The sequence below is a fragment of the Chlorocebus sabaeus genome, chromosome 4 (assembly GCF_047675955.1).
Source record: "Chlorocebus sabaeus isolate Y175 chromosome 4, mChlSab1.0.hap1, whole genome shotgun sequence".
NCBI lineage: Eukaryota > Metazoa > Chordata > Mammalia > Primates > Cercopithecidae > Chlorocebus > Chlorocebus sabaeus.
This window is the reverse complement of record NC_132907.1, coordinates 21613753-21637545: the sequence shown is the minus strand read 5'-3', so window position 1 is coordinate 21637545 and position 23793 is coordinate 21613753. Positions and strand designations below refer to the sequence as shown.

The 23793-nt window shown below is 39.2% G+C and overlaps 1 protein-coding gene and 1 long non-coding RNA gene across 6 annotated transcripts in view; one reads left to right on the top strand and one right to left on the bottom strand.

Moving 5' to 3' along the window:
• Positions 1-12895, bottom strand: part of ANKRD31 (ankyrin repeat domain 31) — a 170485-nt gene extending 157590 nt beyond the window's left edge. Inside the window, exons 1-2 of the mRNA XM_007975603.3 lie at positions 12549-12895; positions 6580-6653 (exon numbers count right to left, since the gene is read on the bottom strand). Coding sequence (XP_007973794.3) covers positions 6580-6653; positions 12549-12652 — 178 coding nt within the window. The 5' untranslated portion in view covers positions 12653-12895. The remainder of the gene's footprint in view (positions 1-6579; positions 6654-12548) is intronic.
• Positions 12896-13006: 111 nt separating this feature from the next.
• The window catches only part of LOC119628319 (uncharacterized), a 33213-nt gene continuing 22426 nt past the window's right edge, over positions 13007-23793 (top strand). For 2 of the 5 annotated variants that reach the window (XR_012092745.1, XR_012092748.1), the window contains exon 1: positions 13087-17519. This is a non-coding gene — a long non-coding RNA (uncharacterized lncRNA). The other 3 variants (XR_012092747.1, XR_012092746.1, XR_012092749.1) reach the window with 3 other exon arrangements.

Here is a 23793-nt window from a genome sequence, read left to right as displayed (position 1 = left end):
CAAAAGTTGGAAGAAGGTAAATTGGAAGAACACTGTGATTAATGTCATACTGCATTGAGCTTGCTGTTTGTACCAAAGAAACTTAGGATGAATGCTGTGGCCAATTACTCTGTATAACAGGATATCTTCCCTACCATATATAGAAATATATTATACTAAAGCTAAGGATGATAAAATAATGTAGTGACTAAACAATCACAGAAACAGTCAAACAGGTCAATGAAACAAAACAATAAGTAGAAAATGGACATACATACATACATATATATGGAAATTTAATATATGACAATGGTATTTTAAACCATGGCAACAAGATGGATTATTCAATAAATGATATTGGGAAAACTGGTTAACCATTTCAAAAAAATAAAGTTTGAACCCTACCTTTCTCATATGCCAAAATACTCCAAATGTTAAAAATATAAAAGCTATAAATATAATCAATGGAAATAAAGATTAAAAATATCTCTTTATGGTTTTGAGGTCACTGAAGTATTTCTAAGTCTGATAGAGAAAGAACAAACCCTAAAAGAGAAGACTAACATCTTTTACTACACAAAAACTTAAAATTTCTTCACTGCAAAATATATCATGAATAATATTAAAAGATAACCAGAAAACTGGGTAAAACTATTCACAATATATATGACAAAGATTTGCTATCATTAATATATAAAATGCTCTTATAAATCAATAATAAAATGAAAATAATTTGGAGACAGATGCAGGCAATTCACACACAAAAAATAATTATGAATTATCAATATTAAAATAGGCCTAACACTGGTATTCTTTGAAAATGCAAAACTAAATCAGATACTTTTTATTTGACACAGACTGAATTATGTCCTGCATTGATTGTAGGGAGAAGGAGACATCTTTTTAGGGGGAAATATATGTCAAGAGCTGAGCACAAAGTTTTAGATAGTTATTCTATGAAAATAATCAGAAAAGCAGGCAAAGGTATAACTATTAATATATTCATATTTTGTAATAGTATTGAAAAACATTAAATATCATTAATTCATTAAATAAGGTACATTCATACAATGGAATTGTTGGGAATAGGCCCCCCAAAATCTGGCCATAAACTGGCCCCAAACCTGGCCATAAACAAAATCTCTGCAGCACTGTGACATGTTCATGATGGCCAAAACGCCCATGCTGGAAGGTTGTGGGTTTACCAGAATGAGGGCAAGGAACACGTGGCCCACCCAAGGCAGAAAACTGCTTAAAGGCGTTCTTAAACCACAAACAACAGCATGAGCAATCTGTGCCTTAGGGACTTGCTCCTGCTGCAGATAACTATGCCAACCCATCCCTTTATTTCAGCCCATCCCTTCATTTCCCATAAGGGATACTTTTAGTTAATCTAACATCTATAGAAGCAATGCTAATGACTGGCTTGCTGTTAATAAATATGTGGGTAAATCTCTGTTCAGGGCTCTCAGCTCTGAAGGCTGTGAGACCCCTGATTTTGCACTTCACACCTCTATATTTCTGTATGTGTGTCTTTAATTCCTCTAGCGCTGCTAGGTTAGGGTCTCCCTGACCAAGCTGGTCTTGGCAGGAATAATACGTAGCAATGTAAAAGGATGAGGTAGACTCCAACATGGACCTAGTACCTCTTTTGTATACCAGCAGGTGGAGAGACTCTGTTGATCGCCATGGTCAACAAAATCCCTAAGGACTTTTTGTTGACCAAGGAGTCAATACTAAGAACAATGACCATATTAATTTGAAGGTAGCAGGCAGGATGGTCATGTGGTACAGTTTAGGATTAGGAGTCATACACCACTTAGTAAACTAATGAAAGCCTATTGTGAATGACAGGGTTTGTCAATGAGACAGATTAGATTCCAATTTGACAGGCAACCAATGACACAAGCACAAATGTGGATGAAGATACAATTGATGTGTTCCAAGAGGAGATAGGAGGTGTCTACTTAAAAGAAAACCTAAGACTGTGACATGTGGTTTCAGGTGAGACCTAGCATACTGACAGCTGTGGTGGCTATGGTGAGAAAGGTGGAGGAGGCCTTCTGCTTGAGAAGGGTAGAGGGAAAAGTAAAGGGGACTTTGTCTTACACCTTAGGTACGCACTCAGCCACAATGCATAGAGCACCAAGGAGGCTTTTGGGATCACTGACTCGAGAAGACCTTGAACAGCATTTCTGGACCTGCCCTGGGCCAGAGGGGAGCCCAGTGCCCTGAAGGGTGGGTTCCAGACCTGACAGCATTCACCACAAGCTGACTGAAGAGCCCTAGGGCATTAAGTGAACACTGGCAGTAGCCTGGCAGTATTCCGCCTTGGACCTATGGTAGTGGTGGCCATGGGGTTGAGGCTCTTCCACCTATGGAAAGGGGAAGGAAGAGTGGGAAGGACTGTGTCTCTTGGTTTGAATGCCAGCTCAGCTACAGTAGAATAGAATACCAGATAAATTTCTAAGGGTTTTTATTCCAGTCTCTGGCTCCCAGACAGCATCTCTAGACCTGCCTGAGGATTAGGGGAGCTCACTGCACTGAAGGGAAGGACACAAGCCTGGCTGGTTTTGCTACCTGCTGATTGTGGAGCTGTAGTGAACATAGGTGGTAGCCAGGTAATGGCTACAGCAGGCCTTGGGCAAGACTCAGTACCCTGCTGGGTTCAGGTCTGAACCAGTGGTGGTGGCTACGGGAGTACTTTAGGTCTATCCCAGTGGTGGACAGTATTACCCTGATATCACAGAATGGGAGAAAATATTTGCAAACTATCCATGTGACAAGGAATTAATAACCAGAATACCTAAGGAGTTCAAACAACCCTATAGGAAAAAAATACAATAATTGGATTTTAAAATGGTCAAAAGATCTGAACAAACATGTCTCAAAAGAAGACATACAAATGATAAACAGATATATGAAAAGGTACTCAACATCATGGATCATCAGAGAAATACAAATCAAAACTACAATGAAATATCATCTCACTCCAGTTAAAAATGGCCTTTATGCAAACAACAGGCAATAACAAATGCTGGTGAAGATGTGGAGAAAAGTGAACCATCATACACTGTTGGTGGGAATGTAAATTAGTACAATCACTGTGGAAAACACTTTGGCAATCCCTCACAAAAACAGAAATATAGCTACCATACAATCCAGCAATCCCACTCCTAGGTATTTGGGATTTTCCTTTCCAAAAGAAAGAAAATCGGTATATTAAAGAGATATCTGAACTCCCATATTTATTTTAGCACTATTCACAATAACCAAGATTTGCAAGCAACCTAAGTGTCCATCAGCAGATAAATGGATAAAGGAAATGTGATATATATACACAGTAGAGTACTATTCAGCCATGAAAAAGAATGAGATTCTGTCATTTGCAACATGGATGGAACTGCAGGTCACAAGTGAAATAAGCCAGGAACAAAAATACAAACTTTACATATTCTCACTTATTTGTGGGAACCAAAAATCACAACAATTGAACTCATGGAGATAAGAAGTTGAAGGATGGTTACCCAGAGGCTGGGAAAAATATTGGGGGCTGAGGAGGATGTAGGGATGGTTAAAAAATAGAAAGAATGAATAAGACCTACTGTTTGCTAGCACAACAGAGTGAGTAGAGTCAAAATTAATTAATTGTACATTGTAAAATAATAAAAGAATACAATTGGGTTGTTTGAAATATAAAGGATAAATGCTTAAAGTGATGGATACCCCATTTACCCTGATGTGATTATCATGCCTAAATATCTCATATACCCCATAAATATATACACCTACTATGTACCCACAAACTTAAAAATTAAAAATAAAAAAAAGAAAGAAAACCTGCTACTTTACTCCATAACTCTATTTTTACAGACCAGAAATACATTCTCAGTTAGAAAACAATTTCATTCTACCATATCCTAATATAGCATAGTTTTCTTTATTGTTTCATTTTTCCTTCTCTATTCCTTTACTGCAGGGGTCACCTATCCCTGGACCACGGACCAGAACCCATCCGTGGCCTGTTATGAATCAGGCTACACCGTAGAAGGTAAGCAGCAGGCGAGCCACCATTATTACCTGAGCTCCACCTCCTATCTGATCAGTAGTAGCATTAGATTCTCATAGGAGTGCAAACCCTACTGTTAACTGCACATGCGCGGGATCTAGGTTGCACACTCTTTATAAGACTCTAATGCCTGATGACCTGACATAGATCAGTTTCATCCTAAAACCATACCCCCAACCACCATCCTTGGAAAAATTATCTTCCATGAAATTGGACCCTGGTGCCAAAAAGGTTGGAGACCGCTGCTTTACTGTACATAAAGTAACTAGTGTATGTACACAAACATATTGCATTCTTTTGTTTTACTATATGGCCAGTGAAAGGTTTTGACTGACATCAAATGAAGTTAGGATGGAAAAAAACACTGGCTATGTGAAAATACCCACTTTCTCCATTAGTAGCATGCTCACTCAGCTCTTACCTTTATAATGCAGTAAGTTATTTTGCTCTATTTTAACACACACACACACACACACACACACACAAACATAAAAATCCTTGCATGCCTTGTTTGACTGGAGAATTTTAGTGTTTTTCATTTATCTTTGCAAAACCAAGGACAATTTTATAACTTTTTTCGTATGTAGATGTTGAATGTAGAGCAATCTGTCATTTAGTAGAAATAAATGAGTCTAAAAAATGATTGCTAGTTTTCCTTTTGAATCATGGATCTTGTGCTTAAATAAACTTCATTGGGAGTAGAATTATAGGGAAGAGTAAGGAACATGACCTTTCATTTTCTACATGATATACTTTTATATTTTAATATTTTTAATAACCAGCGACATAGTAAAGATTTATCCATTTGGAAAAGAAAAGAAAAAAAATTAAACTTGGTTGGAATATTGAAACAGACCTCTAACTCCTTTCTAGTGGTACTTTATACATCATAAGAAGGCATCCTGGAGATCAATATTATACACTGTCCCTTCCAATGACATGTGAGAAAAAGCACTCCAAGATGAAACTGTAACTTCCCACTTAGGTATCAGGTGAGATGATGTACAGTGAAAAGACTGTGAACCATAAATACACAAAAGTTAGAAGACCTTTGTGGATGTTTAGGAATTTTTTTTTTTCTATTTCACACTTTTTTCCACACATCCTCCAAAAAAAGATTTTTTAAAAGGCTCACAGGAAGAAACTATAAAGAGAAACAACCTATCATTTAAACAACTACCACAGAATTGGTCTTTCTGAACAGGGACTATCGGTGATAGATTTTTCTAGAAATGTTTAAATCAACCTAGAAGTGGCCTCAGGAAGTTTGGTGAATTGGTAGAAGAAAGGCACGTTTACAATACATATTTACTAAGGATGTGTGTGCCCTAATTTTAATCTAGAAAAATAAGACTGGTTATTAAAAAGCATTATTTACTTTTACAAATAGACAGGTTCTAGGGTTAGGCTAGAGATTTGGAAAAGAAAAAAGGCTATATGGGTGGCACTTCAATACCTCCGTTGCCCTTTCTAGGAATCTTTAGCATCTTCTGGAAGTTATGATCCCCAATGCTGTCCCTAGTCTAACAGGCCCTAATAAACTAAGTCTTAAAATTAAGGAATAAGACTAAGGATGAAAAGAGAAGTTAATGAAATGGTAATCAGCAGGTCCTTGAATAACTTCATTTCAACATTGATTTTAAAAAATCAACTCACGCCTGTAAACCCAGCACTTTGAAAGGCCGAGGTGGGCGGATCACAAGGTCAGGAGTTCGAGACCAGCCTGGCCAATATGGTGAAACCCCATCTCTACTAAAAATACAAACTTCAGCCGGGTCTGGTGGTGCACACACATAGTCCCAGTTACTCGTCAGGCTGAGGCAGAAGAATCGCTTGAACCAGGGAGGCAAAGGTCACAGTGAGCTGAGATCATGCCACTGCACTCCAGCCTGGGCAACAGAGTGAGACTCTGTCTCAAAAAAAAAAAAAAAACACATCAATTCCCAGCATGGGCCACTGTCTGTGCAATTTGTATGTTCTCCCCATGTTTACATGGGTTTCCTGCAGGTACTCCAGTTTCTTCCCACATCCCAAAGATGTGCCTGTTAGGTTCACTGGCATGTCTAAATGGTCCCAATACAAGTGTGTGTATGTGTGTCTGTGTGTGTGTGTGTGTGTGTGTGCATGCATTCTTCAATGGAGTGGCCTCCAGTCCAGGGTTGACTCCTGCCTTGAGCCCTGAGCTGCCAGGATAGGCTTCGGTGACACTCAACCTTGAAGTGGAATAACTGGGTAAACAATTACGTTACTCGTTTGTATTAATCTTTCTTAAATGTATATATAGCTCACATTTATTTCAATGTTTACTATCAGAAGTGTGTTGGTATTTATTTAGGTTCGGTGATGTTCTTGTGACCAGAAATACATTATAGAAACTTAACGGTTATTTATAACAATTAGCTTATGGTAAAATTGGTTTCCTTATAATTCATTTTGCTTAAAGTCTCAGTTTCCAAGAACCTATCAATGACATTAAATGAGGACTTACTGGGAAACTAAAGGGACTACTTAATGAAAAGAATCATTCTCACCTTCGCACATTCCTCTTGTATCAGGATGCAGACTGAACTCAGATTTAAGAGCTGCATCTTGATCAAACAGCAACCTTTCAAATACCAAAAGGGAAGACACAAGTTGTTAATGTATCTTAAACAAAGACTACATTTTAACCATCATTTGTATTATACCAAAGCTTGCTAAAATTCTTAGTTATACCACTATTAATGTTTCTATTTCAAAGTGTTATTTCAGAAATGTACAATTTGATTGAAAACACATCCAAGATGAAAAATAAAGACTCATGTATATAGTCATGTTAATTTTACAAATATTCTGTTATTATTTTTTAATATTTGGGGGTAAGGGACAAATATCACTGTCCCTAGTCTAATAAACCTTAATAACTTTTTGAAAAGAGATAAAACAAGATCATTTGAGGGACCAGTGCTCACGGCTTTTTTTCCTTCACATTTCTCTATACCAGAGAACTTGAGATTAATATTCCAGGATTATATCTGAGTATATGTTTTTATAGTATGCACTGACAGAATTCCTTTATTTATTTTGAGACACGGTCTCTCTCTGTCACCCAAGCTGTAGTGCAGTGGCATGACCTTGGCTCACTTCAAACTCTGGGCTCAAGAGATCCTCCGGCCTCAGCCTCCCAAGTAGCTGGGACTACAGGTGTGCACCACCATGCCTGGCTATTTTTTTAATATATTTTTTTGTAGAGCCAGGGTCTTATCATGTTGCCCAGGCTGGTCTTGAACTCCTGAGCTTAAATGATCCTGCCTTGACCTCCCAAAAGTGCTGGGATTACAGGAATGAGTCACCATACCTGGCCCAGAATTCCTTTAATTTTGGGATTTACTTCTTACTATGTTCAAGGGAACATCACAGTAACAAAGAGAGAAGACACACAGTCCTTGCCCCCAGGAGGCTCCAAATCTAGTAAAGGATACAGAGCTATGAAAATAAGCATGATATGCCATGAGTATGCTATTAGGCAAACTAAAATATTTATCTTTTCTATTTAAATGGGCAGAAAATGGACAAAAGACTTGAATAGACATTTCTGCAAAGAGGAAATACAAATAGCCAACAAGTACATGAAAAGATGTTCATCATCACTAATTGTTGGGGAAACGCAAATCAAAACCACGATATACTACTTCATACTCATCAGGATGGCTGTTTATGAAAAAATGAAAAATTAAGCCAGGTACTGTCACTCATGCTTGTAATCCCAGCTACTCAGGAGGTTGAAGCAAGAAGATGGCTTGAGACCAGTTCAAGGCTGCAGTGAGCTATGATCAGGCCATTGCACTCCAGCCTAAGTGACAAAGTGAGACACTATCTCAAAAAACAAAAACACACACCCAAAACTTTCCAATAGTTCTCAACATCAGAAAAGTTGGCAATGAAAATGACTCCAGTCCTTAACTTTTCTGTTATAACACACCCTCTGTGAGAGTGAGTACAGGCTCCTGCTATAAGAAGAGAAGCATTTTCTTGGCTCTTTTCTATTGACCATTACTAAGGATTAAAAATTTATTATTAGAATATGAATTATACCATAGCTATAGTGCATTTTTCCAAGAAGTAAACCATCTATTAATGTCCCTCCAAAAAGTAAAACTGTCTATTAATGTTCCTAAAAGTATAAGTTTACCTCTTAAAATGTTGTGAGATTTTTGTTTGTTTGTTTGTCTGTTTATTTCTTTTCAGACACAGTCACTCTGTCACCCAGGCTGGAAAGAAGTGGCGCCATCTCAGTTCACTACAGCCTCCACCACCCAGGTTCAAGTGATTCTCCTGCCTCAGCCTCCTTAGTAGCTGAGATTACAAGTGCCTGCCACCAGGCCCAGCTAATTTTTATATTTTTAGTAGAGACAGGGTTTCACCATGTTGGCCAGGCTGGTCTCAAACTCCTGACCTTCAGGTCTCAACCTCCCAAAATGCTGGGATTTTGGGTGTGAGCCACTGCACCCAACCAAATTTTGTGAGTTTTTTTTTTTATTTAAAAATAACACAAAAGGGGTACAGAAGAATTTTAGGGGATAATGACACTATTCTATATCTTGATTGTGATAGTAGTTACACAATTATGTTTGTCAAAACTCAGAATTGTATGCTTTAAAAGGTGAACTTTACGTAAATTCCTCCTTGAAGGGTGACTTATTTTGCCACCCCAAAATAAGCCACTGTGACATACGGATTACTCTGAGCTAAAGGCAACTTGAAAAACAGCAGATGCTTCCCTTTTTCTTCTTGAAAACAGGAGATAAAAACTCCTATGTAAAAGATGCCCTCCCTGTAGAAGGAGAAAAGAAACATTTTTCAATAGCCAAGAGAATTCTGTACAAACAGATCTTGTTAAAATAATTCGTATCTTCCTTTAGCCTCCCTACATAATTTAGTTACTTTTCCACAACTGCCTCTCTGTTTAACCTAATACAAAAGCATACACGTTTTGCCATTTCTTTTTTTTCTTTTTTTGAGATGGGAGTTTTGCTCTGTTGCTCAGGCTGGAGTGCAGCGATATGATCTCAGCTTACTGCAACCTCCACCTCCCGGGTTCAAGCTATTCTCCTGCCTCAGTCTCCCGAGTAGCTGGGACTACAGGTGCATGCCACTATGCCCGGTTAATTTTTGTATTTTTAATAGAGACAGGTTTTCACCTTGTTGGCCAGGCTGGTCTCGAACTCCTGACCTCAAGTGATCTGCCCACCTCAGCCTCACAAAGTGTTGGAACAACAGGCATGAGCTACCATGCCCGACCAGGTTTTGCTATTTCTTTGGGTCTTCATTTCCTTATAAGGACTCCTGTATCCCATAAAACTTATTTTAAATTTACAGAAGTTTTAATATTTAAAGTATTTAATCTATTTCATATTTAATTCTTAGGCTTAACCAGGGCCCTATGAGGGGAAAGGCAGAATTTCTGCCCCTACTACAATCTTAATTAAAAATGAAAAAATTAATATAAATATGTTAATATTCCAACATGTAAACAAAAAAAATTAACATTATACCAATAAAAGTACCAATAAGGGCCGGGTGCAGTGGCTCATGCCTGTAACCCCAGCACTTTGGGAGGCTCAAGTGGGGAGATCACTTGAAGTCAGGAGTTCGGGACCAGCCTGGCCACCATGGTGAAACCCCATCTATACTAAAAATACAAAAATTAGCTGGGCATGGTGGTGTGTGCCTATAGTCCCAGCTACTCAGCAGGCCCAGGCAGGAGAATGGCTTGAACCTGGGTGGGTGGAAGCTGCCGTGAGCTGAGATCATGCTACTGCACTCCAGCCTGGGTGATAGAACGAGACTCTGTCTCAAAAATATATATATATAATAAAGTCCTGATTCTTTCCTAAGGAAATTATTTTTTAAAACCCCAACATTTAATGTTTAAGGAAATTATCTCAGTTATTTGCAATAACAAAAAATTTAAAAAACAAAATGTTTTGTTTTAGAATCATATAATGCTTCAATAAATTATATCTTTATGACAGAAGACTATCAATAATTTAGGGAAGAATTTTAATGACATTGCAAATGTTTAAAAATAATGTTAAGTAAAAACTGTAAACTTGTACAAATTGATTCAAACTTTGTAAAAGAATTATAGGTGCACACACAAAAGCCTATATAGAAAGCTGGAAGAAAATATACCAAAGTCTTAATACAGGTAGAATTAGATCAGATTTCTATCTCATTCATGCTTCTTTTTATTGCCCATGTTTCCTATAGTGTTTTTGAATAGACAGTATATTTATATGGTTCAAAATTCAAAAACCAGTATAGACTGGGCATGATTACTCATGCTCATAGTCCTCACTACTCAGGGAGCTGAGGCAGGAAGATCACTTCGACCTAGGAGTTAGAGGCTTCAGTGAGCTATGATTGCACTATTGCATTCCAGACTGGACAACAGAGTAAGATCCTGTCTCCAAAACAAACAATATAATAGGGTATGTAGTAAAGTATCTCCCTGTCCCCTCAAATATGAACTTTCTTTCCCACAGGCAACCAAGGTATTTGTTCTGTAACCCTTTCAGAGATATTTTCTAAGTGTATATATGTTGGAGGACAGAGGTAAAACTATTTTCTAAAAATAGAAGCACTGTGTCAAAGAGTATATGTGTTTTTAATCTTGATAATTGAAATTTTTTGAGTTTTGTATTATAATTATGCCTTTCTTCCTCCACAGTTATAAAAGAATCCCTCCTTGGCTTCTTGTAATACTTTTTTTTTTTTTTTAAACATTAAAATCTTTGATTCTTATGGAATTTTTTTGGAGCACAGTGTAAAGTATGGATTCAACTAAACTATTTTCTACATATATCCTTCATTGTCCCAATATCATTTTTTGAAAAATCCCATCATTTCCTCACCGGTTTGAGATGCCACCTCTTTAATATACTAAAATCCCATATGTATGTGATTTTATTTTGGGGGCTTTTATGCTGTTTATTGATCTGTCACTTTATGTGCCAGTATCATATTTAAAATATTTTATATCAGAAAATATTTTAATATCCTGTAGGTCATTACCTCCTTATTGTTCTTATTTTTCAGACTTTTCCTAATTGCTCTTAATTATTTTACCATACAAACTTTGGAATCAGTTGTCTAGTTCAACAGAGAGTCTTGCTGGTACTTTTATTTTGTTATTTTTTTTTTGAGATGCAGTTTCACTGTCGCCCAGGCTGGAGTGCAGTGGAGTCATTTTGGCTCACTGCAACCTCTGCCTATTTCTCATTACAATCAAAAACTATGAATGAGTATTTTTTTAAAACTACTTGAGAACCTTGAAAAGTAAACAATAGCAGGTAGATTGGGGACTGAAGTTGAAATCTGAATAACAACCCCTTTATTGATGAGTTTCAGTTTGTTTTCGGTTTTGTTTTTTAGTTCTTTTTTGCCTTTCAGCTTTGAACCATCCAGTGGGCACAGACGGTAAACTTATTTTTATCCAGAAGACCAAGGAAAATGACCCCTGCATGCCAGAAGGTATAGGGGAAAGCCCAGGGTTTTATTTTGTTTTCTCTCTTACCTCCCAGCCCTGCCCCAAGGCTGGCCCTAGCCTCAGAGCAGGCACCAACCATGCCACCAACCATGGCAACTGGGGAACTTAAAACTCAAGAGAAAATGTCTTTCTACCAGAGGAACTGGGAAAAGGGATCTGTATTGCCTGAAAAGCGTGGAGAAAATCCTCCTTTTTTCTCTCTTTTCTTAACTCTTTGTGCTGAAGGCTGTCCCCGTTGTAAGGACCTGCTCTATAGTGAAAAGGCTAACACTCAAAGAAACCTGTCTTTCTGATCATATGAACTGGCAAGTGGGTATGATGAGGAAAGGGGGCAGGAGAATCCTGGAGAGGAGAGAGAGGGAAAGGAGAATCGACTAATTCTGTGTATGATCCAACTTAAGTCCCAGACACAGCCCTTCCATGAAGCAGACCTAGTGGCCTCATCCCTGCTCTTTTCCCTGTGTCTAGCACAGAGAATATGCTAGAGAAAGGTTTTGATAACCTCAAATATCGACTTTATTGGATTCGTATGAAACTATTCGCTTCCAGTTTGGCAGGGTCCAGTTTCCCCATCACATATTCTTTTTCTTGAGAGAAACCGTTACCCATTTTCCCAGAACTGAGCTACAAGTCTCTTGAAGCAAAATGCAGTTAAGTTCAGACCCCAGATCTTTTTTGCTTGTGCAAAAAGACTCAAAGCCCCCAAAAAGGAAAGCCTTTTGAAAAATGCTACAAAGCCACCTAGTACAAAACTCATTTTGTCCCCAGCTGGTTGGGGGTAGGTGGGGACAGACTGTGGTTGCTTATTTACGAGCTCTCAGCTCAGGCACGGCTGCCCCACAAGGCTCTGATCCTGCCCACAAGCACATGTTCTGGTCATGATCTCCACTCAAAACTCTGACCCTCTCAGAGGGCACCTGGGCCGCCCTGGCGCGAGGGTTCGGGCACTGTGGCCCTAATGATGGTCACCTTCTCCAGCGCAGCTCCTTTTCTTCCAGGTCGCTCTCCGTCACTGAACCCTCTATCACGGTTTCATCACTGTCCCAGTCTGGGTCCTGGACGCCTTCCTCCATCTTTGCCTCACATTCAAAGTCTTTTTTACCCTCCTCTAACTCCCTCTTGCCCGCAAACAAAAAAACGCTTTGAGGGCCAGAGGAAATTGTGAGTTAAAAATAAAAATAATATAATCGCAGCAGGAGCCAGGCCTTGTCGCAGGGCTGCTGAGGAGGCTGCAAAGGGCCGCGAGCGCGGCGGGGTCGTCGTCCGGGAAGCGGCCCCCGGGTCCCGCCGCTCGCTGCCGGCAGGGGGCAGCCGCTCGCCACACGTCGGAGCCCTGCGCAGCGCTCGGCCCCTCCCCCAGCTCCCGCGACCGGAAGTGGGCGGCGGTTCGCGCAGGCCTGCTCTGGGCGTGGCCTGCCGCAGCCTGTCTTTTTCGCGGTTTCCCATTCTAGGTCGTTAGGCGTAGAGGGAACTGGGTTTGCTGCTGCAGAGACTGGAAAGGTAGGCGGTCCGCACCCAGAACTCAGGCGAGCCTGCTTAACACCCTTGGCCGGGAGGGTGACCTGCCATGCACCTGATGCTTGTGAGCCCCAGATACGGGAAGAGCTGTCAGCTCTGCCCGCCCCAGGAGCCCTGGCATTCTGGAGCCAGAATGCGACCTTAGACCTAACGAGTGTTTTTGCAGCCCACTAAGCGCTTCCTTTCCCTTTAATCCCTTGACAGCCTCTTTTCAAGTGTCCCCTGAGGTAGACAAACAGATATGTTTATCAGAAGTTTTAGCTCTCAACTAATCTCAGTGATGTATTTTGTATTTTTTTTTCTCTCAACAACTCTTTGGTTACCTGAAATACAGATAGATTATGCAGGAAAGGCAGGATAGATGCTTTATTTTTTCCCCTTTGGTCAGTTTTTAGAATAATAATAATGCCTAGCAACCTCCAAAAGTAGTCAATTGTCTTTTAATGAAGTACTAGAATTGTACATATTTGATGTGTTTCAGTCTAGTTGAACATTTTTAATTCAAACTAATTCAAAACAAAGCCAAGTGAGCTTCCACTTGCCGAGTGAGAAGGTTCAAGAAAAGACCAAGTTGTTTTCCCATAGCAAGCGCTTAGTATTCACCTTGGAGTCTCCAGCATCTGGCACATATGAAGTATTAAGTTTTGTCATAAATGGATGGAGCTAGAGATTTCTGTCTTCCCAATTCATTGCCCTTTTCACTTTATGGAGTAGCTTTGCCATTATTAATATTTTGTGTTTTTACTATTTATATTTAAGCCACTACTATTTAAAATACTTGATTGGTGATTATCTTCTAAACTTGAGGCTGGGGGTGGTGGCTTATACCTGTAACCTCAATGCTGTGGAGGCTGAGGCAGGAGGATTGCTTGAGACTAGAAGTTCAAGACCAGCCTGGGCAACATAGTGAGACCCCTATCTCTACAAAAAATTTGTTTTAATTAGCAGGGCATGGTAGCATGGGCCTGTAGTCCCTGTTACTCAGGAGGTTGAGGCCGGGGATCGCTTGAGCCCAGGAGTTTGAGGTTCCAATGAGCTATGATTGAGCAAACGCACTCCAGCCTGAGCAATAGAGTCATACCATGTCTCAAAAAACAAAAAATAAAAAATAAATAAACTTACTTGAATAAGTAACTTACTTAAATAAAATTCCTCACCTCAACTCCGTAAATTAGGCAGAACAGTAATAATATGCAAAGAATTAGACCTGGTTGTTTTTTTTTTTTACAGTAGTCCATTTATGCCCTCCATGTCTAAATCAGACCTCATTTCCTGTCACCTTTCCTGCTCACCCACTGTTTAATTAATTCATTAGTTCATTCTTCTATGTTGCTCAAGCTGGTCTCCAACTCCTGAGCTCAAGCTGTCCTCCCACCTCACCCTCCCAAATAGCTGGAACTACAGTTTCATGCCACTATGCCCACTTCACCCATTCTTTTTAATTATCCAGCTCTGCTTTCACAGGAATTGGGGGATGCATACCCAGTAAATGGTGGTGAGTGGCTCCATTTGCCCCAGAGGGAAAGATGACTCCACCAGTAACAGCACTTGCTCCAAACAGCTGATAACAAGCTAAGTACAATAAGTCCTCACTTAATGTCTGTCAGTAGGTTCTTGGAAACTGCGACTTTAAGCAAAATGACTTACAAGAAAACCAATTTTACCATGATCTAATTGATATATATGAGAGTTAAGTTCTTATAACATATTTCTGGTCACAAAAACATTACCAAACTTGCAAATAAACACCAAAACACCTTTAATATTAAACATTGAAATAACTGTGAGCTATATATATAAAAAATATATATTTGAGAAATGTCTTAAATATATATTTAATAAATATATATAGGAAATGCCATATATATTTAAGAAAGATTAATAAAAATATGTATTTAAGAAAGACTAATAAAAACAAATAAGATAATTATTTACCTAATCATTCCAGTTCAGGGTTGAGGGTGTCTGGAGCCTGTCCTGGCAGCTCAGGGCTCAAGGCAGGAGCCAGCCCCACACAGGAGGCTGTTCCATTGAAGAGCGCGCTCACTCACACACACACACTCACTCATTCTGAGACCATTTAGATAGGCCAATGAGCCTAACATACACATCTTTGGGATGTGGGAGGAAACTGAAATACCTGGAGGAAACTCCACGCTGACATGGGGAGAACATGAAAACTCCACATATACAGTGGCCCTGACTGGGAAGTATAATAATTTTCTTTCCTCATCAGTGTTGAAACACCATTGAAAGAAATGTTATTCGAGGATCTGCTATAGATAACCTTCTGGGCCTGAAATTCACATTCTTTTTAAAAACACTTTCTCCTTTGGTGGGAAAAAGTCAGTTATTTTTGCATCATCTATTCTCCTTTTATTCAAGAGAGTTGCTATGATTCAAAGAATGAAAAATAAATGGCAGAGATGAGCCTCATAAGTGCCAGTGTGATTTTAAACAAACCTTTTTTTGTTTGTTTTTATAAAATCCAAAGTTTCAGTGCAGGACAGAGGTGGAAAAATGGACAGAAGATCTGTTTTTAGGAATCTAAGCTGCAGTACAATTCAAACTGGTTTAAGCAGGTTGAGTTGAATCATGTAACTGAACCAAGGAGAGGTTTCCCAGGTATTTCAGGAATGACAGGAATCAGGTACTGAAACTGTGTTTCAAAGGAAATAGAGCTCAGCTTTCTTTTGAATTAGTTTGAATTTTCAAATAGATTAAAACGTTGCCGAATATGTAAAAGCCTGTAAACATTATTGTTAAAAAATAATAATTGCCTACTTTTGGAGGTTGCTAGACACCATTTATTATTCTAAAATTAATAATGAAAAAAACCTTTATCCTGCCTTTCCTACACAATTTATATTCAGAATAACCATAGTTGATGAGGGGAAAAAAAATTTTTTTTTTTTGAGACAGAGTTTCGCTCTTGTTGCCCAGGCTGGAGTGCTATAGTGCGATCTTGGCTTGCTGCAACCTCCCTCCTCCCGGGTTCAAGTGATTCTCCTGCTTCAGCCTCCCGAGATTACAGCTGGGATTACAGGCATATGCCACCTCACCCGGCTAATTTTGTATTTTTAGTAGAGACGGGGTTTCTCCATTTTGGTCAGGCTGACCTCAAACTCCTGACCTCAGGTGATTTCACCCATCTTGGCCTCCCAAAGTGCTGGGATTACAGGCCTGAGCCACCACACCTGGCCATAATTTTTAAGAAATATAATTAAATTTTACTTGCTCTACTCCATTTAGGCTATAATCTTACAAGAAAAAAGTCCTCTTGGGGAATTCTTGTTGTAAAGGTGAATTAAAATTTTTTTTTTGATGATTAAAAAGAAAAAGAAGGCTCATTATTTTGTGATTACACAATATATTTTGCTTTTATAATTAAGATTCTTCCCTGCCTATAGCTTCATATTATTTATTTCCTATCCAGGTTACTTTAGATCCTAGAACTGTAAGAGATGAGACTTTCATGGAAGATTCGATTTATCATAACACAACATGAATCTCTAAGAGACTAAATCCAACAGCCACTTTTCACCTTAGTAATATTTCTCCCCAAAATAAAGCTATATGAAGTATTTTACCAAGTATTCCATAAGTATTTTAAAATACAGTTTCCCGACAGGGTACAGTGGTTCATATTTGTAATCCCAGTACTTTGGGAGGCAGAGATGGGAGGATCACTTGAGCTGAGGAGACTGGGCAACATAGACCCCCATCTCTACAAAAATAAAAATAAATTAGCCAGAATTGGTGGCGCACATTTGACCCAGCTACTCGGGAAGTTGAAGCAGGAGGATCCCTTGAGCCCAGGAGTCGCAGTGAGCTATGATTGCACCACTGCACTCCAGCCTGGATGACAGAGTGAGGCCCTGTCAAAAAAAAAAAAAAAAAAAAAAAAACACTTTCCAAAAGAATAATTTTCTCAAAGACTTAGACTTCTTTGTTAAACAAAAATAAGTTACTAATCCATTAACCCAAGCAATTTCACATGTTTGGCACAAATTAAAACTGTCATGTAAACTTTTTTAATGGATGGGAATAAGTATGTAACTGAAAAATCAGGATATATGAAATTGTAAAGGTAAACTGAGGCCGGAGCCAAACTGGGAACGAAGACACAAGGTAAATGACAGTGAGAATAGCCTTTATTAGGGCTTGTGGGCGAGGTTCCTTGGTCCAAAGGTGCAGGCCAAGGAAGTCGCACTGAGGGAGGAGGGTAAGGACCTTTTATAGCTTGAGCGATGGGGAAGTTCATTGTGCAAAACAAGTCCTGGGGGGTCTTGAAACTGCAATGTCATGAGGAAGGGGTCTTTGGAGACTGTTTAACTGAAACTGCTGTTTACGAACTTGTGAAATGCAGGTGAGCTGCGGGTCATGGGGGAATGTGGTTGCCCAACCAGAACTCTGACGCATGTAAGTCTGCGGGTGTGTACAAGGGTGAAGGGAGTCGTTAACAAAAGGTCTGCTACGCCGGGTAATGCCGCCATGTTGGGTCTAGATTCCTGCCTAACAGAAATCTTTTCTCAAAAACTGCAAAATGTTGGAGCACACAAAGACAAGTTTAGACATGATTAAGTGTTGGTTCAGTACCTAAATTCGTTTTTATATTTATTTATTTATGAGATGGAATTCCACTTTTGTTGCCCAGGCTGGAGCACAATGGTGCAATCTTGGCTCACTGTAACCTCCATCTCCCAGGTTCAAGCAATTCTCCTGCATCAGCCTCCCACATAGCTGGGATTACAGGCGTGTGCCACCACGCCTGGCTAATTTTTGTATTTTTTTAGTAGAGACGGGGTTTTGCCATGTTGGCCAGGCTGGTCTCAAACTCCTGACCTCAGGTGATTCACCCACCTCAGCCTCCCAAAGTGCTAAGACTACAGGGGTAAGCTACCACACCCGGCCCTAAATTTGTTTTTTAGCGATCATTATAGCTGATTCATATGTGTGGGGATATGTCAACCACAACTCCTATAGGCTGTCCCTTCTTAGTGCAGAATTTAATAATTCAATTTTAATTTAAAATGGCATGAAATAGATATAAAACACTTCAGAAAGTTAGAAGTACTGTAACCACCCAATGGGTTCTCCTTGCCTGCTGCCTAGACAGAGGCAATTTATCAAGACAGGGGAAGAGAGGGGAATTGCAATGAGAGTAATTCACGCAGAGCCTGCTATGCAGGAGACCAAAGTTTTGTTATTACTCAAATCACTCTTGCCGAGCATTTGGGGATCAGAGTTTTGAAAGATAATTTGGCGGTAAGGGCTTGGGTAGTGGGGAGTGCTGATTGGTCAGGTTGGAGATGGAATCATAGCAGGTGGAAGTTAGGTTTTCTTGCTGTCTTGTGTTCCTGAGTGGATGGCAGAACTGGTTGAGCCAGCTTAATCGGTCTGTGTGGTGTCAGCTGATCCATCAAGCTCAGGGTCTGCAAAATATCTCAGGCACTGATTTTAGGTTTTATAATAGTGATGTTATACCCAGGAGCAATTTGGGGAGGTTCAGACTCTTGAAGCCAAAGGCTACATGACCCCCAAATTGTAATTTCTAATCTTGTAGCTAACTTGTTAGTCCTGAAAAGACAGACTGGTCCCAGGCAAGAAGGGGGTCTTTTCAGGAAAGGGGTATTTTCAGTTTTGTTTCAGAGTCAAACCATGGACTGAACTCCTTCCCAAAGTTAGTTTGGCCTACACCCAGGAATGAACAAGGACAGCTGAAAGATTAGAAGCAAGATGAAGTTGATTAGGTTGGATTTCTTTCACTGTCATAATTTCCTAAGTTATAATTTTGCAAAGGTGGTTTCAGTACTGTGAAATTTCAGATGATAGCCTGTATATAATTAGTATTTCCAAGATGAAAAACCTCTGAAGAATCACTAATGGCATCTATTATTCTGGCAATTGATTAAAAGATATATTATAATGAAGCCCATAAAATCAGAAGAGGATGATTGAAAAAACACTTGGCATTTCACAAAGGAGAATCAGAGGACTAGACACACCTAGAGGTAAATTATAACAACCCTCCCAACCCATTGCTCCAGATGCCTGCAAGATGTTGTTGCTATTCTATGTGGTCTCTACTATTACAGTTATTCGTTGTTTAGTCTATTAGACTATAAATAATGTTTCTTTAGAAGCAGAAAGGGGCAATTGTTAAGGGGCAATAGTTATACACTGATCTTCTGTCTCAGAAGAAATACCTTACAACATTGTGTAATTTATTATGATGTGAAAAAAACAATATTAGAACACAGACAATAAATGACTATTATGTATCATCAAGATTTTTTAAGGATTCTTAGATTACTTTCTCCTTAGAAACACAATGTAATGTTGGCATCAAAAATTGGCAAAGTACGGTGGCGGGCGCCTGTAGTCCCAGCTACTCGGGAGGCTGAGGCAGGAGAATGGCGTGAACCCGGGAGGCGGAGCTTGCAGTGAGCTGAGATCGGCCACTGCACTCCAGCCTGGGCGACAGAGCGAGACTCCGTCTCAAAAAAAAAAAAAAAAAAAAAAAAAAAAAAAAAAAAAAAAAAAAAAAAAAAAGAAAAGAAAAAGAAAAAGAAAAATTGGCAAAGTAATAAGGCCATGACAGAGTCAAAAAGAATTACAGACTCAAATGCAACAGCCTAGAGAACATGACATTGGTTTTGTCAACTAGTTTAACAAGTTTGACAGCTTCCTCCTTGTCTGCTTGTCCAGACAAGTGATACTCATTGATGGCCCAAATGCTAAGAAGTCTGTATTTCAGAGTCTTTCCATTTCTGTTCCTCCCCACATCTGGTCTTTTTCTGTGATAGTAACTGATTAAAACATTGGATTTTAAAACATACTTAACCTAAGTCATAATTAAAGAAATAAACATTAAAACAACCAATGACACATTTATTGGTTTATTTTATCTATTAGTCTGGCAAAGATTTTTAAAAAAGATTGATAATGCTCAGCACTGGCAATGATTGGGGAAAATAGGTGTTCTCCTATACTCGTGGAGGGAGAACAGATGAGTTCAATCTTTTTTGGAGAGCAGTTTGGCAACATCTATCAAAGTGTTTCACATGGGCCGGGCACGGTGGCTCACGCCTATAATCCCAGCAGTTTGAGAGGCTGAGGCAGGTGGATCATTTGAGGTCAGGAGTTTAAGAGCAGCCTGGCCAACATGGTGAAAACCTGTCTTTACTAAAAATACAAAACCTAGAAGGGCATGGTGGCACATGCCTGTAGTCCCAGCTACTTGGGAGACTGAGGCAGGATAATCGCGTGAACCTGGGAGGCAGAGGTTGCAGTGAGCCGAGATTGTACCACTGCACTCCAGCCGGGGCAACAGAGAGATACTCCCTTAAAAAAAAAAAAAAAAAAAAAAAAAGTTTTATATGTATATACCCCTAGAGATAGCCTTTCAACTTTTAGCAATTTATTCCTATATTACCAATATGCTTATGCCAACTGCAATTTTGAAAAGTTGGAAACAAAGTAAGTGTTCATCATTAGGGTATTATGCAGTGAAATACTCTGCTGTCATTACAAAGAATGAAATACAGCTGTGTATTAGGACTATCTATACAGCTAGAGATAACTGCTTACATAGCATATTTGTGGCTTTATCTTCAATTCTGTGTTTATTTGTGGTTATTTAGGAAAGTTAAAGAGATAAGAAGGTATAAATAAAGCCCTCCACATATACCAAGACACCACCTGATCCTGATACTGCAGAACAACACAATTTTTTAATTTCTTCCTTTTATTGAGGTATAATGGACATACAGTGAAATGCACAAATCTTATGTGTTCAGTTCAATGTGTTTTCTGAGCCATTCTATATTTCTATATTTATTTCGTTTAACAGCATACTCAACTCTAAAGGAAGAGAATGGGAGTTGTAGGTGGGAAAAAAAGGTAATACATAAGCAATAGGTTGAATCTTAAAAGTGTAATTTACATGAATAACACATAATAAAAAGAAATTGTAATAACTTCTGGACTGATAAGATTGCCAAATAAATACATGATAATGAGATCTTCTTTGTGTAGACCTGAAAGAGCCATATAAACAGATTTAGACTAATGTATTAGTAGGTCTGCCACTGTAGAAAAAAATACCAGCTATACCCACAAAAAATCCCAGCCACAAGAGGTTAATCAGAATCTTCACATAGTAAAAGAATGCAGTTCAATGATTTTTGACTCTCTCTTTGTGCATGTACACACACACACTCAACCACCTAAGTACTTAAAACAAGATCAAGAATATTTCCATCACTCCTGCCCTGTCCTCAAAATCCACCTACGAATAATAGTTTTTCATATAAATGGAATCACTCTGTATGCACCTTTTTAAACTGATTTCTTTTACTTAGTTTTCTGTTTTCGAGATTCGCCTACATTGTTTGCACCAGGTCATTCCTTTTTGTTGCTGAGGATTGTTATATTACACAAATAGACCGAATTTGTTCAGTGCATTCTCTTGTTAATGGACCTGAGTTATTTTCAGTTTGGACACTTTAATGAATAAGATTGCTATCAACATTCCTATTGAAATCTTTTTGTGGGTGTATATTTTCATTTCTCTTTGGGTACATAAATACATGATGAGCAAAATCCCTGGTCATATGATAGGTATATGTTTAACTTTATTAAAAAACTGCCTTATAGTTCTCCAAAGAGAGTACCACTCCCAACAGCAACATATGCAAGTTCCCTTTGCGTCATATCTTCACGATCATTTGGTATTGTCAGTCTTTTATGTGCCAGCCATTTCAATGGATATGAAATAGTATCTCACTGTAGTATTAATTTGCATTTCCCTCATGCCTAATAATACTAGCAAATTTTTGTGTGCTTGTTGGCCGTGTCTATTCACCTTTTGTGAAGTGTCTATTCAGATTTCTTGCACACTTTTCCATTGGGCTGTTTGTATTTTTATTATCAATTTCTAACATTCCTTTACATATTCTGGATATGAGGCCTTTATCAGATATCTGTATCATGAATATTTTTTATTAGTGTCAGGCTTGTCTATTTTTTTTTTAAAACAGATGAGGTCTCCCTTTTTCACCCAGGCTGCTGGAGTGCAGTGGCATGAACATGACTCACTGCAGCCTCCACTTCCTGGGCTCAAGTGATTCTTCCACCTCAGCCCCCTCCACCCTTCCAAGTGGCTGAGACTACAGGCACACACCACCATGCCTGGCTAATTTTTTTATTTTTTGTAGAGACAGGGTTTCGTCACGTTGACCAGGCTGGTTTGAAACTCCTGGGCTTAAGCAATCTGCCCATCTAGGACTCTCAAACTGCTGGAATTAGGTTTGTGCCACCACACCTGGCCTTTTAATAGTGTCTTTTGATGAGTAAAAAGGTTTTAATTAGGATACTTTCCAATTTATCAGTTTTTTTTCTTTTATGATCAGTGTGGGTATTAGTTTCCTAAGGCTGTAATTAACAAATTGCCACAAACTGGATGGCTTAAAACAACAGATATTTATTTTTTAATTATTTATGTATTTGTTTTTTAAGACGGAGTTTCACTCTGTCACCAGGCTAGAGTGCAGTGGTGCAATCTCGGCTCACTGCAACCTCGGCCTCCCGGGTTCAAGCAATTCTCCTGCCTCAGCCTCCTGAGTAGCTGGGATTACAGGCACACGCCACCACACCCAGCTAGTTTTTGTATTTTTAGTAGAGACAGGGTTTTACCATGTTGGTTTTACCAGGATGGTCTTGGTCTCCTGACCTCATGATCCACCTGTCTCAGCCTCCCAAAGTGCTGGGATTACAGGCATGAGCCACCGTGCCCGGCCAACAGTGAGATTTGTTATCTCACCCTTCTGGAGGCCAGCAATCTAAAATCAAGATGTGGATGGGGCCATGCTCTCTCTGAAGGTTGTAGAGAACAATCTGTTCCATGCCTTTCTCTTAGCTTCTGACCTTGGCCACAATTCGTGGCATTTCTTTGCTTGTAGATGCATCACTCCAATCTCTGCCTTCATCATGACCTGGTGTTCTTGTCTGTTTTTGTCTCTGGGTCTCTTCTCTTCTTACAAGGACACCAATTGTATTGGATTAGGGTCCACCTTACTCCAATATAAACTCACCTTAACTAATTACAACTGCAATGACTTTATTTCCAAATAGAGTCACATTCTTTTTTTTTTTTTTTTTTTTTTTTTTTTTTTTTTTTTTGTGGTCAGAACAATCTTGTTCTGTCACCTAGACTGGAGTGCAGTGGCACAATCTCAGGTCACTGCAACCTCCTCCTCCCAAGTTCAAGCAATTGTCCTGCCACAGCCTCCCAAGTAGCTGGGATTACAGGCATCTGCCACCACAGCCAGCTAATTTTTGAATTTTTAGTAGAGATGGGGTTTTGCCATGTTAGCCAGACTGGTCTCGAACTCCTGACCTCAGGTGATCCACCCACCTCAACCTCCCAACGTTCTGGGACTACATGCATGAGCCACTGCATCCGGCCAAATACAGTCACATTCAGAGGCTTTACAAAGGAAATAAATTTTGGGGGGATACTATCAAACCCAGTATAGTGTTTTTTGTGTCTTGGGTTAGAAATCTTTGCTGAAGCCAACGTCACGAAGATATTCTCTTATTCTCTTTTGTTTTCTCCTGGAAGCACTATGGTTCTAACTTTACATTGAGTTCTGTTTATCTCAGTTCTTTTGTGTATGTAATGAGGTAAGGA